Source organism: Urocampus carinirostris, chromosome 5 (genome assembly GCF_059441175.1).
Source record: "Urocampus carinirostris isolate Australia breed hairy pipefish chromosome 5, RoL_Ucar_1.0, whole genome shotgun sequence".
NCBI classification, from domain to species: domain Eukaryota; kingdom Metazoa; phylum Chordata; class Actinopteri; order Syngnathiformes; family Syngnathidae; genus Urocampus; species Urocampus carinirostris.
This window is the reverse complement of record NC_142353.1, coordinates 15,545,239-15,565,146: the sequence shown is the minus strand read 5'-3', so window position 1 is coordinate 15,565,146 and position 19,908 is coordinate 15,545,239. Positions and strand designations below refer to the sequence as shown.

Below are 19,908 nucleotides of genomic sequence, written 5' to 3'. Positions count from 1 at the left end.
CTTATTTTCATTGAACTATTGTTCTGATGCACTGCTCTATTTCAACGCACTATCATCCTAACCTAGATCTCTAAGCACTATGATGCAAATATTTTTTGCCTGTTTATCTTGGCTGTGTTGTTTTTCAGTTTTTCCCTTTATTTCATGTTTACCCATAAATGCCATGTTTAATCTTGTTGCATTCTACAAGTAATCCCAAGAGCCAAGAAGAAATCCGCAGATTCGAGAGTGTTCTCATGTTGCAGCCCCTCATTTCCTCACATTGAGGTTTTTGAGTTTTTCTTTGCCTTTGTGTAGGTTTTAGATTAGGGGATGGTGTACTAGTTGTCTGTAGTCTATACAGCCCTTTGAGACTTCTTGTGATTAAGGGCTATATAAATGAACATGACTTGACTTGACTATGCTTCACAACGTTGAAATAAGTGACAGTAAGACAATTCAATTTGATTCAATTCAAATCACAAGGACAATTCATGGGGAACAGTCTGATAACAAACAAATAATGGTCAGTTATCAGTGCACTTAACATTTACAAAACTAAGTTGTAAAATAAAAACATGACTAAAAGACAAATACAAAAGTGAAGTTTGATAAGAAATGTAAATTACGCAAACTGTCTTCAGCACAGATGAAATCCATAAATATCATCTGGGCCACATTAACAACATTTTGCAAGGCAGTCCGGTTTCCCAATAATCCCCATAATCCTTAGGGAGGTTACACCCAGCTCTGCACGGGATTTTAAATGGGGGTTGGTAAAGGGCGTCACGAGATGAACTCATGTGAACTCTTGAAAAATATTGAAGGAAACCTTAAGCCTCATCAAACGCATTGACTCATTCAGTGCCATAGACGTATTTTCACGTCATTTTCAAAATAAAGTCTTACTCCCAGAAAAGGTCACTTATTTTATTCCTCCATGATTATATGATATGGGCAGCACGGCGGCGCAGTGGTTAGCGCGTGTGCAGGCACAGTTCTAAGGTCTTGGGAACCTCCTGTGTGGGTTCAAATTGAGCTACCGGACTTCCTGTGCGGAGTTTGTATGTTCTCCCCGTGCTTGCATGGGTTTCCTCCAGGCACTCCGGTTTCCTCCCACATTCCAAAGACATGCATTTCAGGTGAATTGGCCGGTCCAAATTGTCCCTAGGTGTGAATGAGCGAGTGAGTTGTCTGTCCCTGTGTGCCCTGCGATTGGCTGGCAACCAGTTCAGGGTGTCCCCTGCCCACTGCCCGATGATTGCTAGGATGGGCTCCTGCACCCCCGCGACCCTACTGAGGATAAGCGGTGCAGCTAATGAGATAAGATGAGATGAGATTATATGATATTTATGATATTTGAATATATAGCTGAATTATTCCCTCATTACAAAAAAATAATAATCTACCCCGTTATAAGGAAATATCATCTATTTTGTTTTTTTCCTTGTTCGATTACACTCACATTGCAAGAAAAGAATTCTTATTATTTTATTCAAATTTTACAATCATTTTACTGAAATTCAAAACAAAAGTATACTGTAATCACAAAAAATATTATCAGCTAACCCCATCATCACAAAATGTCACTTATTTTAGTTTTTTTTTCTAATTTTATTAAATTTTTACTTAAATCTATAGCTAATTTATTGTCATGATTGCCGATTCAAGGCACCTGTGACTGCCAATTGGCGCCAACAGCCCTGAGAGCCGATTGGCTAAGAGACTCTTTTCAAACCCCCGGCTTTCAAGAGGACTCCGTCAGATCGTTGCGACCCTATGGTCCCAGCTAGGCAAAGGCATTCCGTCCGACATTTTTCCTGCCCTGTATTCCTCTGCCTGATACCCGTTGCCTGACACCCGTTGCCTGACCCGTTGCCGAACCCCATTCTGGACCTGATTCTAGACCTGATTCTGCCCTGTTCAGCCATCCCGACATCCCACCTGTTTTGCCCCGCTACCTGCCTGACATCTGTTGCCGACCTCGTTTCCGAAGTCGATACCGCCCTTGCTCTTCCGTCCCGGCTAACGACTAGTCTTCCTGCAAATCTACGATCATCCTCGCTCAACACGGAAGTGCCACTTCCGCGTTCCAAGCGATCTGTTACCCGTGACCGACGATCACGGGATCGTGGAAGCAAGCCCTGCTCTCCCTCTATCAATAAAAACGGAGTAAACGAACGCAACTGGGTCCTGTCTCCGTTTCTGGTTTGTGACATAGTCTTTTAAGGAAGAAAATCTTGCTTCATTGTCAAAAAAATGAAGCTTTTTTTTTGTTTTTTTTAAAGATATTTTTTACTCAAATATATGAATCTTTACTTAAAAAGAAGTTTTCCCCTCAGCAATTTTATATTATTTTGCTTATTTACTTATTTCTTATCTTGGTGGAAGATATTGTCCCTCCAAGCATTTAATTTTTTTGTTGACTGTTTGAAAAAACAAATGACGTGAAAATACTTCTTTGGCACTGAATGAGTGATGCTCTGTGAAACGAAGGAGAAACTGATGTCATCACTTCAGTTAATGGGATAAAAAAAAAAGATTTATAGTTTGATGGGTTTGTTATTCTTTATCTAACAGACAAATAATTTTGTAAGGTAATTGAGACAAACAGTTATCGTGTAACTAAATGTATGGGATTCAATAATTTCCTTTTAAATCACCAAATCAATCCAAAACAATACAAGACTGTGTTGTTTCTGTTGGATCTAGTAAGTCCCTTTCCACCAGAGGGCCTCAGATTCAGACCTCGGCACAGGTGTATCAAATCTCCAAAAAACCTGTTCCTGATCATCCTAGCCCGTTGTAAACGACTGTTTGGACACCATTTTCATTTATTTTGCCGTTGTCATCCTGGTTTTCATTTTCATTTGTCTCTTTGTCTTGTCTCTTTTTCTCTTTTACCACCATGCCAGGTTTGTTTTGTTTGGTTTTTTTTTTGGTCACTTTTCTCCTTGAATTCTTCAAATTTGTTTTTTTTTTGTTCCGGCATTTTGTTAGCCACTTTGTTCCCACTTGTTGGTTTGGTACTTTGGTCCTGGTTTTGTCAATAAGTACCGTTCTTGTTTTGAGCACCACTCCCTTCAGTTCCTACCTCCTCCACATGGGTCCATCCTCCAACCATAATTGTTTAACAGACCTTGAGGCCGATCAGTAGACCAAACTGAAAAACTCGTGATGAAAGACAGCATTGCCAGCACTGTGAAATCAAACAAAAGCTCACAACTGTCAAGAAACATTGCAGGAAGACAAGAACTAAGAATCACAAGACGTTTCAACAAATTTCAATAGAATGTGTGCATGTGACAACCATCCCCCATTAAGCTGCTTCCAATGTTAATGTGTTTTTTTTTAACAATAATTTTGGTCTATTAACATGGTCATAACGGTTTCCTGTTTTCCATAGTGATATAAAAAGGAATTTTGAATATTGAAGTAGCACATTTACCCAGCAAATCTGAAATTTAGTTTTAGATTTCGATACTGGCTTTTGTGTAGACATGAGTTACATATTCTGGAAATGAATGTGCTTGTACAGAAAACACTTTGTACTAGTTGTCTTAGTGTAGTTTAAGGTTGTGGGTTTTTTTTAGGCAAAGTTATTTTCCTACTTCCTCATGGATTTTAAAGTGACAGTGTGTATCACTTGGCAACTCCTCATGGTAAAGAAAATCCCTAAGTCATTTAAAAAATAAAAATGGTTTGAATAATATGCAAAAATACATAAACTATGATATAAATACGTGTTTTTTTTTTAATAAAACCTCATAGGTCGAAAATGTTGTATTTATTCTATATACTAGCTCAGTAGCCTAGATGGTAAGGCGCCCGCTTTGAGACTGGGAGGTCGGTGGTTCGCGCCCCGGCCGAGTCATTCCTAAGACTTAAAAAGTGGTCGGCGGCGCCCTCTGTTGGCTGTGGCTCCATCGGCTCGCTACAACGGGTCAGGTGCAATCGACATTTCGTTCTGTGTACATTGTTACACAGAATGACAATACAAGGAAATTATTATTATTATTATTATATAACATGAGGCTTTCCTTGAGGAGGCTTTGAAAGGATGGGGAAAAAATGAGAAGAAAATTGAAAATTAGTCCAGTTTGGACACACACACACACACACACACACATATATATATATATATATATATATATATATATATATATGCATATAAAGAGAGAGAGAGAGAGAGAGAGGAAATATTGCCAAAATACTATAATACAAAATACTACTAAGAAACATTGCAAAAATACTAACAATGTACTACAAAACGCGAATATAAATGTTATTGTATAAAATCAGGGACCTAATATAATACTTTATTTAATTCTGAGAAGAAGGAAATCCTATTAAAATTCTACTACAGTAATACTATAATACAGAATCCTACTACTGAAATAGTACAAAAATCCAAAGATGTACGACTAAACTTAATATATAGTTTAGTGCAGAAACACAGAGACTTATTATATAACTTCACTATAATTCTGAGAAGAAAAATAAAATTCTACGGAAATACTTCCACAGTAATACTATAATGCAGAATACTACTACAGAAATACTGCAAGCATCCTACTGTCACACCTCAAAAAAAGTTCACTTATTTTATGTGATAATTTACACCTGGGATCGCCAACCTTTTTCAAGCCGAGAGCTACTTTTTGTTACAGATTAGCGCAAAGGGCATCCAGTTGGGTATGCATTTCTTAAATAACAACCTATATGTTTTTACTATGTTGTTAACATGTTACCACCAGGTTATAGATTAAAGTAGGGTTAAATGGACTGAGTCAATCACTAAAAAAATAAGTTTATTTGAAAATCACAATGACCCAGCACTGGTGGGCAGTTTTCAGAACACTTCCACGGCCAACTCAGCTGTCCTTCAGGGGCACCCTGGTGCCCGCGGGCACCACTTTGGACATTCCTGATGTACACGCTGTAATTTCATAATTTTTGTTAACATTAAGATTTTGTGACAAAAAAAAATCAAACAATTAGAACATTGCAGGCACTGTAATTTCATTTTGCCTTGCAAATGTAATGCCAATATAAAACCGCAGAAGGCGTGCTTTCTTGAGCGAAATCAGCTTGTGGTGGTGCAACACCCAAATTATTCCCCTGTCAGTGGTGGGCGGAGTCCCGCATTAACAAGCTGCTTGGCCGTGAAACGGCTCGTTATGGCGGCTAGAAAGCCCCGCTCGGTGGCCAACCCTTTAGAGCCCGCTATCACTTCACCGAGTGAGAGGATACTGAAAGAATGTCACAACTTGTATGTCGACAGCGAAAACGGTAAATGATTAAAATGGCCGAGCTTGATTTTTCAGCTAACTTTGTGCAATAAATAGAAACAGGTCGCTGTTTATTAAACGATATAACACATCTGCTCAAACTTCCCGCTGCCTAATTTGACAGTTTATTCTGCTTATACGAAGAATAAAGAGACATGTTCCCCATTCCATTCGTACTAGCATGTGAAAGTTGTCATTGGACACTCACGGCTGGTAGTTTAATGTCAAGTGTCTGTCACACGTTTTGCACTTTGACTCCTGCGAATACGGTGAGGTCTTTACAATAACCCCTTTAAAATATATTGACCAACGGCATTAAAAACGCATATGCTAAGCCATTCTTTTAGCGTCAGAGTGCATATACAGAAAATAAACGCGTTTGTGGCGTTGCTTTTTAAAGGTAGTGTCCGCCGTTTAAGGTGTCCTTAAAATAGTTGAAAGTCAAATATTTTCTCTATTATGTATGTGTTAACAATGCCAAATGTGTTTAATTGCTGTTAATAATGTCGGAAAAAAATTGTTCAAACGTCATATTGTTAGATATAACGAAATTGTGAATATGCTTAATTGCTGTTAAAAGTGACGAGAAAAATATGCTTTGTATCCCACATCTGCTTTTATCTTACTTTTAGCAAAGCTGTTCGGAGCAGAACATATATGTTAGGTGCATGGGGAGTGCTGGAGAGGAACGCCATGCTTGCTCCCGCAGGGTTTTTTTTTTTCTTTATGTGTCATTTTGTGAAATTAAGAAAAGCTTGCCTAAAGTAAAGTCCAAACACCAACCCAAACCTTAGAAAAGATTCTATAAAGGAGAGTTTATTCAAGTTTAACGTTCCAACAATGACAAGCCAGGAGACGGAGCGGCGAGTAAAAAGTTCAGTACAGCTCCTCTACCGAACTATATCGAGACTAAAATACCACCACTGCAGTAAAAAAATTGAGTTGAATTCGATTGTCTTTTGACTCAAACTTATTTTGTATAATGAACTTGCAGGTCTGGTCCAAATAGCCAGCAGCCTTGGAGTGCGTCTCTTGCCCCCCAGAAAGAAGATCATCATAATGATCATGGGGAACCACTCTGCAGGAAAAAGCTCCTTCATTAACTGGTATGGAATTGAATTGTCTTTATTGTCATTGATAACAACGCAGTGAACATTGTTTGCAAGGAGATTAGACATGTCACTCCAGCATAGAAAATATAAACATGTAATAAAGGCTTCAAAGAGAAACAGAAGATAAAAGAGCAATAGTGCATCATAACAATAGTGCAATAAAAATTGTGCAAAACATTTAGCAGCAACAACAATTCCAAAATAAGTCACAAATTCGCTATGATGAGTACCTAGTTTTCATTGCAACTGGAAAGATGTATATTTCTCAGTTTCAAGCTCTTTTTTAGGGTGGTGATGGCCCTGAGAAGAAACTCAGGTTCTTATATTAAGGGACCCATTTCCCCTACTAAAGGGCAAATGATTAAAGAGGTGGCGGCCAAGGCGATAAGAATCCTTTTATAATGTTGATGAAATGAGTTAGTGGTTAAATGGCATTGCAAGTACTGATGCAAAATGTAGTATTGGCTCTCCCCCATTCCTCATATTAAATACTGTGTTTTGTTTAGTCTGCCACGTATAAAAAGCATTGTTAAAATCAATAAAACAGTGAATATTCATAACTATTAACCATATTTTCAGGTATATAGAAGAGCACATCCAAAAAACTGGCGTTGCCATCGAAACGCAGGGCTTCACGTTTGTCACAAGTGGGCGTAAGAGAGAATCATTGACGGTAAGAAGTGCCACAGATGGCATAAAGAAATTCTTCTATCCAGCTTGTTTTTGTGACATTTGTTTGTGATTGCTGATGAAGCAATCTTTTATTTGCCTGTATTAGAAACATGACGAGAATTCCCTAAATGAGAATTTGTCTGAAAAATAATGTTTGTTTTCAATGGTCATTCGAACTTGACCAAAAATACAAAAAATATGAACAATTCAGATGATTGACTGATTGTATTTTTGTATGATGAAGGTATTATAGAGCAAAAATTTTATGTTATATTAGCTTTAGGAAATTAGCTCTAAAAAGGTCCCGGGTTCGAGACCGAGGTTAAACAATTGTTGGCCTGGAGGGATAGGCACCATCAGGCTGTACTTGCCCAAGACACACCACAGGTAACGCTCCCCCTAAGACCCTAGTGGTTAAGAGACCCCACACCCCTGTTACCAATCAAAATCACTGACATTGTACACACATCTCATCTCATTAGCTACACCGCTTATCCTCAGTAGGGTCGCGGGGGTGCTGGAGCCCATCCCAGCAATCATCGGGCAGTGGGCAGGGGACACCCTGAAATGGTTGCCAGCCAATCGCAGGGCACACGGGCACAGACAACTCACTCGCCCATTCACACCTAGGGACAATTTGGACCGGCCAATTCACCTGAAATGCATGTTTTTGGAATTTGGGAGGAAACCGGAGTGCCCGGAGTAAACCCACGCAAGCACGAGGAGAACATACAAACTCCGCACAGGAAGTCTGGAGCTGGATTTGAACCCACGCAGGAGGTTCCTATGACTTGAACTGTGCCGCACATGCGCTAACCACCACTGTACACGCATATTTTCCCTTAATATACATTGTTACTTTACTATTTTATTATATTTTCAAATTTGATTAAGAAAAGATTTTTCTAGTGTAATTAAAATTATTATTTTACAATATTTCAATTTTTTTCACAAAACAAAATACAATATTTAAAACTTAGTATCCCTAATTCCCCCAATAAGCAGGTAGGCGCCTTGCATGGTTGACTCCCTATTGGTGTGTAAGTGAATGGGTAAGTGTGAAGCACATTGTAAAGTGCTTTGGGAGGTCTTCATTGACTTGAAAAGCGCTATATAAATGCAGACCATTTACCATTCTATTTTAGAACATTTCTTAACATTTATAGAATTGAAAAAAATGCACAATTAATTTATTTTATTTAATTAAACCAAAAGTACATTTGCTAATCTTACTTATTTATGTAAAAACAAATGTACTTTTATTCAAGTATTATTTTTCTTAAAATCCAAAATAATCCTTAGTAAACATTATATATTAATTTGATACGAAATATTGTGAAGTCAGAATAAATAGATTTGAGGATGATTGAATTAATATACTGACAATGGACTTTAGTCAATGACAAACACCAACGTTCATGTTCTAAGTGCACAACCACACTGTTAATCCCTGTCTTTGGTCATTTTTGCTGATTTATTTTTTATTTTTTGTTGCCTCATCATTCCAATTCTTATTTGAATTATTTCCATGTCTGGTATGTACTTGTCAAAATATTCACTGTAATATTTAGTTTTACCTCCATGAAGCCAAGCTATGCTTGTATAACAAACAACACAACTTAAATCTACTCAAACATGCTAACTGCATAATAAATCAGATCAAACATTGAAGTCCACCATTAGATATTTTAGGTGCTATACAGTTGTTTTATCACTGAAGTAGCCAATCTGGAATTGTCTTACAAAAATCGTAGAGATACAAATTTTGTATGATTCCTTCAAACCAGGCATGTCAAACATGCGGGCCAGCCTGTTTGATGATTTAATTTGGCCACCCATAAATTTCTGAGCAGGTCAATATATTAAGCTATTCACTTGGTCATTTCTATTAAAAGCTATAATTTTATAAATAAATGCAAACCAAATACTCTCACTGGCCAATGGAGAGCAGTGTTGAGTTTGCATATTGTATAGCATGAGGGTTTGCTTTAGGTGTAAAACTACGTTCACTCAACGGTTAAAATAAACCAATTAACACATTCAATGACAAATATTAAAATATTTTTTTCCTTGTTGTTTGTGAACAAATGTGTTAAAAGAATCCTTGTCATCTGTGATTATAATATGCAGCAAAGGTTACTAATGTAGGCTGAATGATAAAACATAATATTGAAATACAAAGTTAAAATTTGGGAGTTTACATTCTTTCACTGATACTGCCCCCCTGATAACAGTCTGGATTCAGTCCCCAAGCCAAACTGAGTTTGACATCCCTGCTTTAAGCAACGCTTGATTTGTTTTTTAATTTTTTTGAATAAAGGGATGTAAAGAAAAGAAGTGATCTTGACAATGGGACTAATTGCTTATCTTTTAGGCACATTTCTAGCAGTCTTAGAACAGCCTATTTACTAAGCAAGCACCTTCCCTCTCTGCACACATTCTCCTACTGCGGTTTACATTAAAACGAATAATTAGCAGTGCGGGCACTTACAGCAGAGAAAGCCAACTGCTCAGAAAACTACTAGAAGATCAAATCCGTCTTTGTTTTTTACTCACTGACTTTTTTAATCACAGGGGAATGCAACATTACATCTCTACCCCCATTTTCGACCACTCCTTGAGTTCAAAGGTAAGCTTTTTTCGAGTGTTCTCATATACTAAATAGAATTTACAGGTGGTTAACAAAACTGGTTCAATTGTAAATAAATGAAAACAATCGTTGTCCAGAGCCGAAGAGGCGATCGTGTCAGGGAGTGACGTAGTTGGCATGCATGGGTGTGGAGGTTAAAGGAAGGTGGGGGAAGTGATGAATGTCCCTGCGGTGGGATTGAAGCTTCACTGGGTGCTGGAGAAAGGAAGGCAGTGGGGACAGTCTTGACGAGCGTCTGAGAAATGCCCGAGCCTCAGAGAAGGCACAGCACCGCTCCCTGATTCGGAACTTGGCCACGCCGACAGATTTCCTGTGGAATACAAGCACGCCTTTTTTACTGGTGTCGCTCGGAAACACCCTATAGCGGGCATATGTTGCAGAGCAACAGAGGATGACTCATCAAAAATGCAGTACAGCTTCTCATGGGAGAAGCTGCTGGTTATTTTATCAGAGATACCGTATTCTTCGAAATCATGTTTCGTCAAGTACAGGAATTGATTTCATTATTATTGGGTAAAGTGTCTTGCTGCACCTGTCATCCAAGAAGTTTCTTAGCATTTTTGCAGGATCTGCGGTGGAACTTCATCACTTTCAGATCTTCATAAAAGGAGGAGCTATTGCTGATGCTGTGCTTGTTTCTGTTTGAATTAAACGGATACTGTAGAGGAGGGTAAGGAATGTATGGCTAGTCACTCAGGCGGGGTTCTTTTTATGTACATGTGGTTCTGAGATAAAATTCACAATTTTAACCCCTTTAGGGCGGGAATGTAGTACTGCATTTCTATCACTAGCACGACCTTTAAGGCTAGTAAGAAAAAATGTTATCAGGATTATATTCGTGTTTTTAGCTAATCAGTTGGATCAAAATATGAATGCGAGACTGACATCCACCTTTTAGCACTTTCTGGATACTTTTTCAAGTGTATAGTTTGAACAAGTTCTGAAAAATGGTGAATGATCAACAAGGCTCGTGTGGACTTTTTAGATGAGTGTTATTGGATTCTCATCTGTAAAACGGAACGGAAGACTAATAATGGACACTGGATTCTCAAGGTTAGAACCTTAGACCACGTCACATAGCTGAAGGTAAATGAATTCATGGCTCTGCGAGCCCAAAAGGTTCCTGAGCCCTGCTATAGTGGGATGATCTTGCTCTTTTAAATTTGTCAAGTGATCTTCACATGATGTTCGTTGGAGACCTAACATAATTAGCAATGTGCCATGTCACGTACCGATATTATGCATGCAGAATAAGCAAATTCGCTTTTGTGTTAATTGATTAACGTATTGATACGGCGGCCATACTGATGTGATCAATGCAGAGAAATTGCTAATGTGCCCCTGGCAGCTCAAGGATGTAATTTGTGTAGCCTCCTAGCACCTGCTTCTCCCAGTTTGTGTGTGTTTGTGTCAAATTGAAGTGTCAATAGAGTCGTGTGTGTGTTGTGGGTCCATCTCAATGGTGGTCCTGTTCTGATGGGTGGGTTGAAATCTCATTGCGTTGCCTCACAGTCGTTCTTCACTGGCTAGCTTTATGTACCACGCCCTATGCTAAAGCTGCCAGTTGAAGAGCTGTTGTGTGTAACCATGACAACAGAGTTCTCCACAGGGTGAATATATGGCCAAAAAAATGACTTTGTAAATTTTTGTTGCAGAATGTGTTAAACCTTTGAGCAAGTTCAAGTACAAAGCACACGGAAATTGTCTTCTAAAAATATGTATTTAGAATGGTAATTGAACATTTTATATCATATATATATTCCAGGGGTTATGGACTACTTGTATGCAGAGATCTCCACATCCAAGCAGAAGAAGTTCAGCCTTGTGACCTTTCTGGACACTCCTGGTTTGGTGGACGGCGACATGATTTACCCTTTTAATGTCAACAGCGCCATCACGTGGTTGGGTAACTCTGTTTGTTTGTTTATGGCTATTTTGGGCACAGCGCTAAAAAAACACTAAATAATTCGATAACAAAAGGAAAAGAAACATTTTGCACACAAACCTGCTGTACAAATCAATGAAACAATACATAAACATGTGCCAATAGAGAGTAAGCCGAAGCTTTTAAGTGCCTACCCAATTCCATTGCATTTCTTGCAGGAGGACATATTCAAAATTGAAACAAGAAAAGAGCACCTTACCCCACAGAGGAAAATTAGATTTCAAACTTTGCTAGGGCCTCCTATAACATTTACAGTAATATCCAAAGAAACTCTTGATATATTCTTATTAAGTATATGGAAAATGCAATTGGTATATGATTTAAAAAAAAAAAAAAAGATTTAAAAAAGGGGCATTTTTAAAGTCATTTTGTAAATCTTTCCATAAATGGCTCAATGACTTTTCTATGTACCAGAATATTGGACCATAAAGTTATAGATTCCCCTGAGATGATGAGTGTCTGCTCTTTAGAGAAACAACTGTTGAATATTTGTTGGGAATTACTTGCTATTTATACTCAGAATAGAGATTTAGGTTTCACTTTATCTTTACACAGCTCCATGGAACCACCATTTGTTTAGGATTGGGGTAACATTGTTTCCCTTTGATATTTCCGTATAGGTGAACAGTCGGATCTGATATTTGTTTTCTTTGACCCGATGGGTCAGGCCCTGTGCAAGCGCACACTGAATATTGTGGAAAAGCTAAGTGAGAAATGCGGCGACAAGCTGTTTTTTTATCTCAGCAAAGCTGATGAAGCCGGCAGGGAAACAGATCGACAGGTACTCGAGTTGACGATAATATCTGATTGCTTAAAAAATCAACTTAACATGGCTCACTTATGCTCATTTTTTATTGTTGCAGCGAGTGATGATGCAGATTGTCCAGGAACTCTGCCGACGGCCAGGTCTTAACAAATGTGGTTTTGAAATGCCAACAATATATATCCCTAACCCACAAAAGGTAAACTTCTATTTGCAATGCCCGCACACAAACAGCCCTGTAATACATTTCAGATTTAAAAAAAAAAAGAATCTTGCCCCAACTGCAGAAAATCTTGCTTGTTTTAATTGTTGTTTTTCTAATTTTAAGATACTATATCTTATCATACCTAAAATAATCAACATCATCACAACCGGCAGGTGGGAGGTGATTTAGATCATTTTAAGTATTTTCTTCTAATATTCTTAGAACAATCTCTCTAAATAATTGCAACATTAATCCACATAATCTTACATAACAGATGATAGTTGTACTCAAAGTTTAATTTTATCTATTTCATTTAAAGAAAAAAAATGTTAAATATGGTTTCTGTCATGTGAAAAAAAAATCTTATTCAGGAGCATGAAAAAAGTACTAATGGTTCCTAATAGATGATTTTGAGAGGTATTTTTTTTTACACGAAAGACACTTTATTTAATGTTGACAGATTCAGCAGATGATTTTTCTTTTAACAACCTTTTAAAAATGATTGACTGTCAATTTGGATAGTGAACAAACAAAAACAAATTTTGGATATAATTTTATTCTCGTAACAATATTAAAATATGAAAAAATATACTGAATAAAAGCTTAATCTTCTGCCAATGAAATAAGAATGAATTGATTTGCGATAGAACTCAGGCCTACACTTCAAAAAGTAGTGTTAAAAATTTGAAGGAAAAAAGTTAAATAATCATAATTTCAAATAAAATGATCTTGATCCGCTAGAAGATTATTTACGGATTTTAAATATTATTTATCTAAAAAATTGAGAATAATTTTAGTACAAAAAGAAAAATGTACCTAAAGTGAGCAAAATAAATAACGCCTTAAGTAATATTTGATTTAAAAACAAAATACATAGACTGAAATTAGGATAATGCAAACGTGTCTGTAATTGAAACAAAATTGATTTTATTTTTCAGTGTATTCCTTCCTCTTATCTAAAATTTAAGGTGTAGCTGTCCTTCAGGTTTGAACTCCATTGATTATCCAAGAAAGACAACTATTATCCTGATGAAGTCTTGAGCAAGATGATTGACAGTTTGCTATAAGAACTAAGCACAGGGGGGTTGTAAACTAAGGACACTGATCAGCCTCCTTTCACAGAGGCCATGAAGGATTGCAATGTTGATTTAAAACTTCACATAACTGATAACATGCCTCCCTCAATTAACTTGCACAATTCAAGTGCAGCAAATGTGCGGCTTTCTTCTATCCGATGCAATTGAACAAAGGAATAAAGGTTTAACCTGCTTTTTTTGTTTTGATTTGTTTATTCCTCTGACTTGCTCAGCCAAGCCGCTGTGTGAACCAGATTGACGGAGTGTGTAAGACCATCGAAAAGACCATAAACCAAGCTGTGCAGAGAACCCTGGACCAATTGGAAAAAGACTGTGATTTAATATGCACCACCATCAGCAAGAGACTAAAACAGGACAGGTGAAAAACACAGATTACAACATAAGACAGTTACACGAGATATCAAATCGTTTTTTCCCAATCTGCAGGACAGATGCGACTTACAACAAAAGTGTCCGCCTGAACGCATTTGTGTGCGGCGTACTTGGAGTTTTCCTTCCTCTTCTCTTCACACTTAGTTTTATTGTGAGCTCCTTTTCCAAAGAGCAGCTGAGTGAGCTGATTGGCGATTGGCCAGCACAAATCTTTACTATATGCACTGTAAGTCCTCTTCCTCATATTCACTCAACATTTGTAGATGCGCTTAATAGGTACAACTTTTTGTCACCAAAATTAATACATACTTTGAAATTCTGGCAAACCACAGTACCTGACATTCGGTATGGAATATTAGATACATATTTTCTGATATTATTCAAAACCCAGCTTAACTTTTGCCTCTCTGTTTATACATCCAGTTGTATTATTAGCAGTTTCCTCCATATGTGCTTCACAGGGAATAGTGATGTACTTATGGGACTGGATACCAGAAGATGCACAAGTTGTGATGATATTGCTCTTTGGTGCTTTTTGCTACCTCCTACTTTTCCTAGCCAAACATTTTTCCGGGTAAGTCTTTACTGCAATCATCCAATGCTCTGTATACTTCATATTTTTATTATTATTGTTATTGTTTCTTATTTTAGAGACACTCATTTAATAAATGTTTAGCTGATATTGAGTAGTCACAGACAAAAATGATCATCTACCTTTTATTTTGGGAGTAGCAATGTTGAAAAAAAAGTGTCAACTTGTTTCCGTAGCTCATTTTTTTTGCATGGAATCCATACACTACACAATATTTTAATTCAAATATTTCTTATTTCACTAGTCAAAAGTACAAGACTTTGACAAAGAAAGAGAAGAGAACCATGACAGAGTACAATGATTATATCTTGGATATCGTCAAAACCAAGAAGGTAAGAAAAGTCAGTTACATCGATTTGGCATTACATGCTCATGTGAAGTTCTTATGGGACTCGTGCAATCAAAACAAGTTGACAAGTTTCAAAAGTGGCTCCACCCTCACTGTGTATTCTTGTGTGTATCTTGGATCAAGTGAGATAACTTAACCTTTTCTGTACCAGGGACTGGTTTAATGTCTGACAATATGTTCCTGGGCGGCATCAAACATGTTTTTACTTTTTTAAGAATAAGAATAACAATATAACAAAACAATATTTTATTGTAGCTGTTGTCTTTGAAACTTAAAGAATGTTATTTTGTGGAATGTGTTTCTAGTAACCAAAATTGTATGTTTCATGTACTCCACAGGGTAAATTGTATGAATGGTACCTCCAACAATGTGCTGCAGAGTGTGATTTTTGATCTTGGGTAAGATGAATGTTCTTCACACAGTGCTCAAAAGTCCGTTGTCTGGACAGAGGATTTTTCAGTAGTCTGTGAGAAAACACTTGCAATTTTGCAACAATACTGACAATCAGTCACTAAATAACTTAACCGTGTGTGTGTGTGTGTGTGTGTGTGTGTGTGTGTGTGTGTGTGTTTTAGATATTAGAGTGCCTTTGCTTTTCAGCATGGTCAAGAGACACTGATTTCTAGTCATTTGATAAAAGGAAACAAACGTGAATAGCTTTTTACAATGTGGACTGAAGTTGATGAATGTACTTGGTTTACAAATGCACTTGTCTGTCCAAACATTGACCTCCACCCTTCAAAAATGTATCTTTGGAACTATTTTTATATTTTAATAAGAAATGCTGTGATAGGATTTGGGCATTGGCATTTTTGTACCAATAACACTCCTGCTATTGACATTTGTGTATTTGGACCGTATACACAAATCGTTTTATCTGAATTTAGGCAACATTTTTTGAGAGCTCTATATCATCTTTTAAGAAAATGTTTTATTGGCTATCAAAAACTTGTAACAAAGTGATTGTTTCCTTTTTTTTGCCATTATGAATTACACTATTTGTTTTCTCATGTATTTTTCTTCCTGTTAGCTCTGTTTGGTGTAGATTACAGAAATCTCACACTACTTTGCTGATGGCTTATTGCAGTCTTTCTCAACCAGTCTGGAAGCTTGTTAGGTGTAATGCAAAATCAATTATCAAGGTCCATCTAATCCATGTTAATTTAATTGAGATTTGTTTTTAAAAAAAAAACTTGCTGTCATCAAACATCCGTTGGCATATCATAGCCGTTTGCAAAGTAAATGTAACTCTTCCACGTCCAGTAGGTAATAGCAGGAGATCACTATTTTGTTTCCAAACAAAATCAAGTAAAATAAATTAATGTTTGAGCTTACCCTGCAACCAAAAATTCTCGTTTTTATGATTTAACGTTTTTATTAATTGTATTGTAGCAGTCTAGTCAACTCAAGTCACATTTATTTGTATAGTCCATAATCACCAAAAATGACACCTTTGCCTGATCTTAAACCAACATACGGGCAAGGAAAAACTCTAAACCTCAGGAAAAAAATAAGAATGTTTCAACTGAAATATAATATTTTTTATTTTCTGAATAGTTTATCTTATTTCACTTGAAAATAAGTGAAATAGAAAACTGGTTACAATAAGGTAAATTGTCAAATGACATTAGTTATTATTTCCAGCCATGTAAAAATAAATATACCTTTGATATAAACACGATATAATGTCAATCTTAGCTACCTTTTTGCGCGTTATTGTTATTAATTTTGCATTTTCTAGCAGTGCTGTGTCTTATCTTTTCTTTCCAAAAAAGTACATTTGTTCCCAAAAGGTTGAGAAATGTATTATTGCAGTCTCTATTGAGATTTTATAGATATTGGGTCCATTACTGGGCAGCACGGCGGCGCAGTGGTTAGCGCTTGTGCGGCACAGTTCATGTCATGGGAACCTGTCGTGGGTTCAAATCCAGCTCCAGACTTTCTGTGCGGAGTTTGTATGTTCTCCCCGTGCTTGCGTGGGTTTCCTCTGGGCACTCCGGTTTCCTCCCACATTCCAAAAACATGCATTTCAGGTGAATTGGCCGGTCCAAATTGTCCCTAGGTGTGAATGAGCGAATGAGTTGTCTGTCCCCGTGTGCCCTGCGATTGGCTGGCAACCAGTTCAGGGTGTCCCCTGCCCACTGCCCGAAGATGGCTGGGATGGGCTCCAGCCCCCCCGCGACCCTAATGAGGATAAGCGGTACGGCTAATGAGATGAGATGAGATGGGTCCATTACTCATACACAGTGTAGTATGCAGGACTGCAGATGTAAACAAAATTATATCCAGGCTTCATTCATCACTGAATTCCCGATTCAGCAATATCATTCTGCTGTCTGTACATTGTGAATTAAACAACAAAATGTCAAAAAACTTATTTTCATGTAATTAGCATCTGTCTTGTTAATATACACACCCAAACTACCATAAATTCCGGACTATAGAGCGCACCTGATTATAAGCCGCACCCACCACATTTTAAGAGGAAAACTGATTTTGTACTTACACAAGCCACACCTGTCTATATGCTGCATGCGCCCACATTGGAAAATGTAACACAAACACAAAATTAACCCAAACCCTACTTTAAGTCCCGCGGTTGAAACTGAATATTTTTTGGTTTGAACAAATTTATTGAAACTAATAACAGAAAACAATCATGACAATCTCAACAGCAATTAAGCACATTCACAATATTATATTTCAATATGACGTTTAACAGCAAACACAATGTGAGGTTTGAACAACCCTTCTCGAAAATCTTAATAGCAATCAAGCATATTCACAATTTCATTATCCTTCATTAAAGTACACAGTCCAAAAATCACAGCCGGCAAAATGAACGGAAAATGATACCGGTACTTAAGGTTTGATGCAGACCTGCAGAGTCAGGGTCCCGTTGAAAGTAATCCAAGGAAAAAAGTGTATATTTCCAAAGGTAAGGGTGGGAAAATATATATATCCACTATTGTCCGCCGCGTCCACAATCCCGTCTCACCTTTACTCCACTTCCCGTCAGCCCGCATTTGCTCCGCCCCTTCTTTCTCATTCGCCCGTGCAAAACACATCAGAATAAATTTCTAAAATAGATACAAATAAATACATTACAAAAATATACAGTTGCAAATACATATTATACATGGTTACACATATTTACAAAGAAAGACAGTACACCGAGAGTTTTCAAAGCTTTAATAATAATATAACTTTCATCCCAAACGGTGCCTGTGACAGGGCAGTTAATGGTAGCAACACGCTCGCAACACAGTAAACGGGTCTGTTAAAAAAACATACCGTACTTGTAAAAATCACGGTAAACCGTCCTCATCTTCCTCCTTAGAACTGAAGCCATCAAAGTCGTCTTCCTCAGTGTCGGAAAGAAACTTTGTCATATAGTCGTCGTCCCACGCTCCCTTATTCCAAAACACGCTAGCAACACGATCGCAACACAGTAAACGGGTCTGGTAAAGTTTACGTGCAGTAGCTCTGTTTCCTTCTTTATCGGACTGCTCGATTGCTTTTAGCTTGAAAGCTGCGTCATGTGCCTTTCTTTTTGCATTTTGCATGATGAGGGTATGTTTACGCTAATTTATTTTGTGCACAAGCCAAGAAGTTGCGTTCTTCCTCGGCGCATATATTCCACCGGTCTAAATCTTACCTTTTGTACTCGAGCGCTTTTGTACTGAATTGGCCACATCACTAAATAAGCCGCAGGGTTGAAAATTTGGGAAAAAAGTAGCGGCTTATAGTCCGGAATTTACGGTACTTACAAGCAATTAGAACATGACAGGAAAAATTGTTCCAAAATACAGGCTCTATAAAGTTCTTCTTTTTCAGTCTGAGATTTTTATTTTAGTTTCTTTGTTGTGTTTTGTTTTTGTTTTTTCAAACAAAACACATCTATCCATTTATTATCTTCTCACTTAGCCTCAGTAGGGTTGCAGGGTAATGTCTTCGGGCAGTGGGCAGGGGACACTCTCAACTGGTGGCCAGACAGTCACAGGGCACACAGAGACAGTCAACTCATACCTAAGGACCGGTCAATCAACCTGACATGCATGGTTTTAGAATGTGAGAGGAGGTGCCTGAAGAAAACCCCACGCAAGCAAGGGCAGAACATGCAAACTCTGCACAGGAAGGCTGGTAGCCAGATTTGAATCCATGACCTCGGAACTGTGCTGCAGATGCGCGAAACACTTAGCTTCCTTTCCGCCCCAAACAAAATCCATCTTGCAATTATTTACTCATCACTTACAAAAATTGAGGAATTAAAAAAGCGGCTGTATACGATGGTCCAACCTTGTTATGTTTACATTAGAAATGGTGGGCTGTGAGGGCCTGTGAGAACTTCTCTGTTGTCTTTGAAAGTATCTGTGTCATATAATGCTATTTATGTTTTGTCCATTAATACTTACTAAATAAATTTCAAACTGTCTGTCCGCTTCCTTTCATTGCTTTCCCCCTTGGCTGTGCTGCCATCATGTGTGCTTTAAAATTAAAACACTAACCAATCGCATTTAGCCATTTGTCGTTGCCAGGGTCAGAGATCTGCCCTGAGGTGTTCAAAAACAGATCGGCGGACCTAACAAGTGACGATAAAACTGTGGCGTAATGAACAAATCGATAGCGCCAAACCTTAAAAAACACAACATTCAAAGTCAAGCATTTTTAAGGATTTCATGCACCCGTGACAAAAATTGCCAACAAGGAAATAAATACACTGCTGCGTTGATTAAACCATGCAAGCTATTCGCAAGCATGAAGAGGTATTTTTCTTCACTTTTATCCCACAAACTATGAGTCGTAAACACTACGATCGGTAACCCTGGTTCTAATTCAGCACCCCTGCTTCGGCGTCCCCAAAACATTTGCGGCGCGGCG

The 19,908-nt window shown here is 37.7% G+C and overlaps 1 protein-coding gene across 2 annotated transcripts; it reads left to right on the top strand.

The window, feature by feature from the left end:
• Positions 1 to 5,082: 5,082 nt before the first annotated feature.
• Positions 5,083 to 19,462, top strand: LOC148365554 (uncharacterized). 2 transcript variants are annotated; one of them, XM_088335931.1, is made up of 13 exons: positions 5,083 to 5,271; positions 6,265 to 6,376; positions 6,962 to 7,055; positions 9,629 to 9,683; positions 11,470 to 11,610; positions 12,270 to 12,430; positions 12,513 to 12,611; positions 13,927 to 14,072; positions 14,141 to 14,312; positions 14,548 to 14,660; positions 14,923 to 15,010; positions 15,366 to 15,425; positions 15,603 to 19,462. In XM_088335931.1, exons 1-12 carry the CDS (start codon positions 5,160 to 5,162, stop codon positions 15,417 to 15,419), a joined length of 1,347 nt encoding a protein of 448 aa, XP_088192057.1. In that variant the 5' UTR covers positions 5,083 to 5,159; the 3' UTR covers positions 15,420 to 15,425; positions 15,603 to 19,462. The 2 variants fall into 2 exon arrangements, with proteins under 2 accessions (XP_088192057.1, XP_088192055.1); XM_088335929.1 differs by having other exon boundaries at positions 15,366 to 19,462.
• Positions 19,463 to 19,908: the final 446 nt, after the last annotated feature.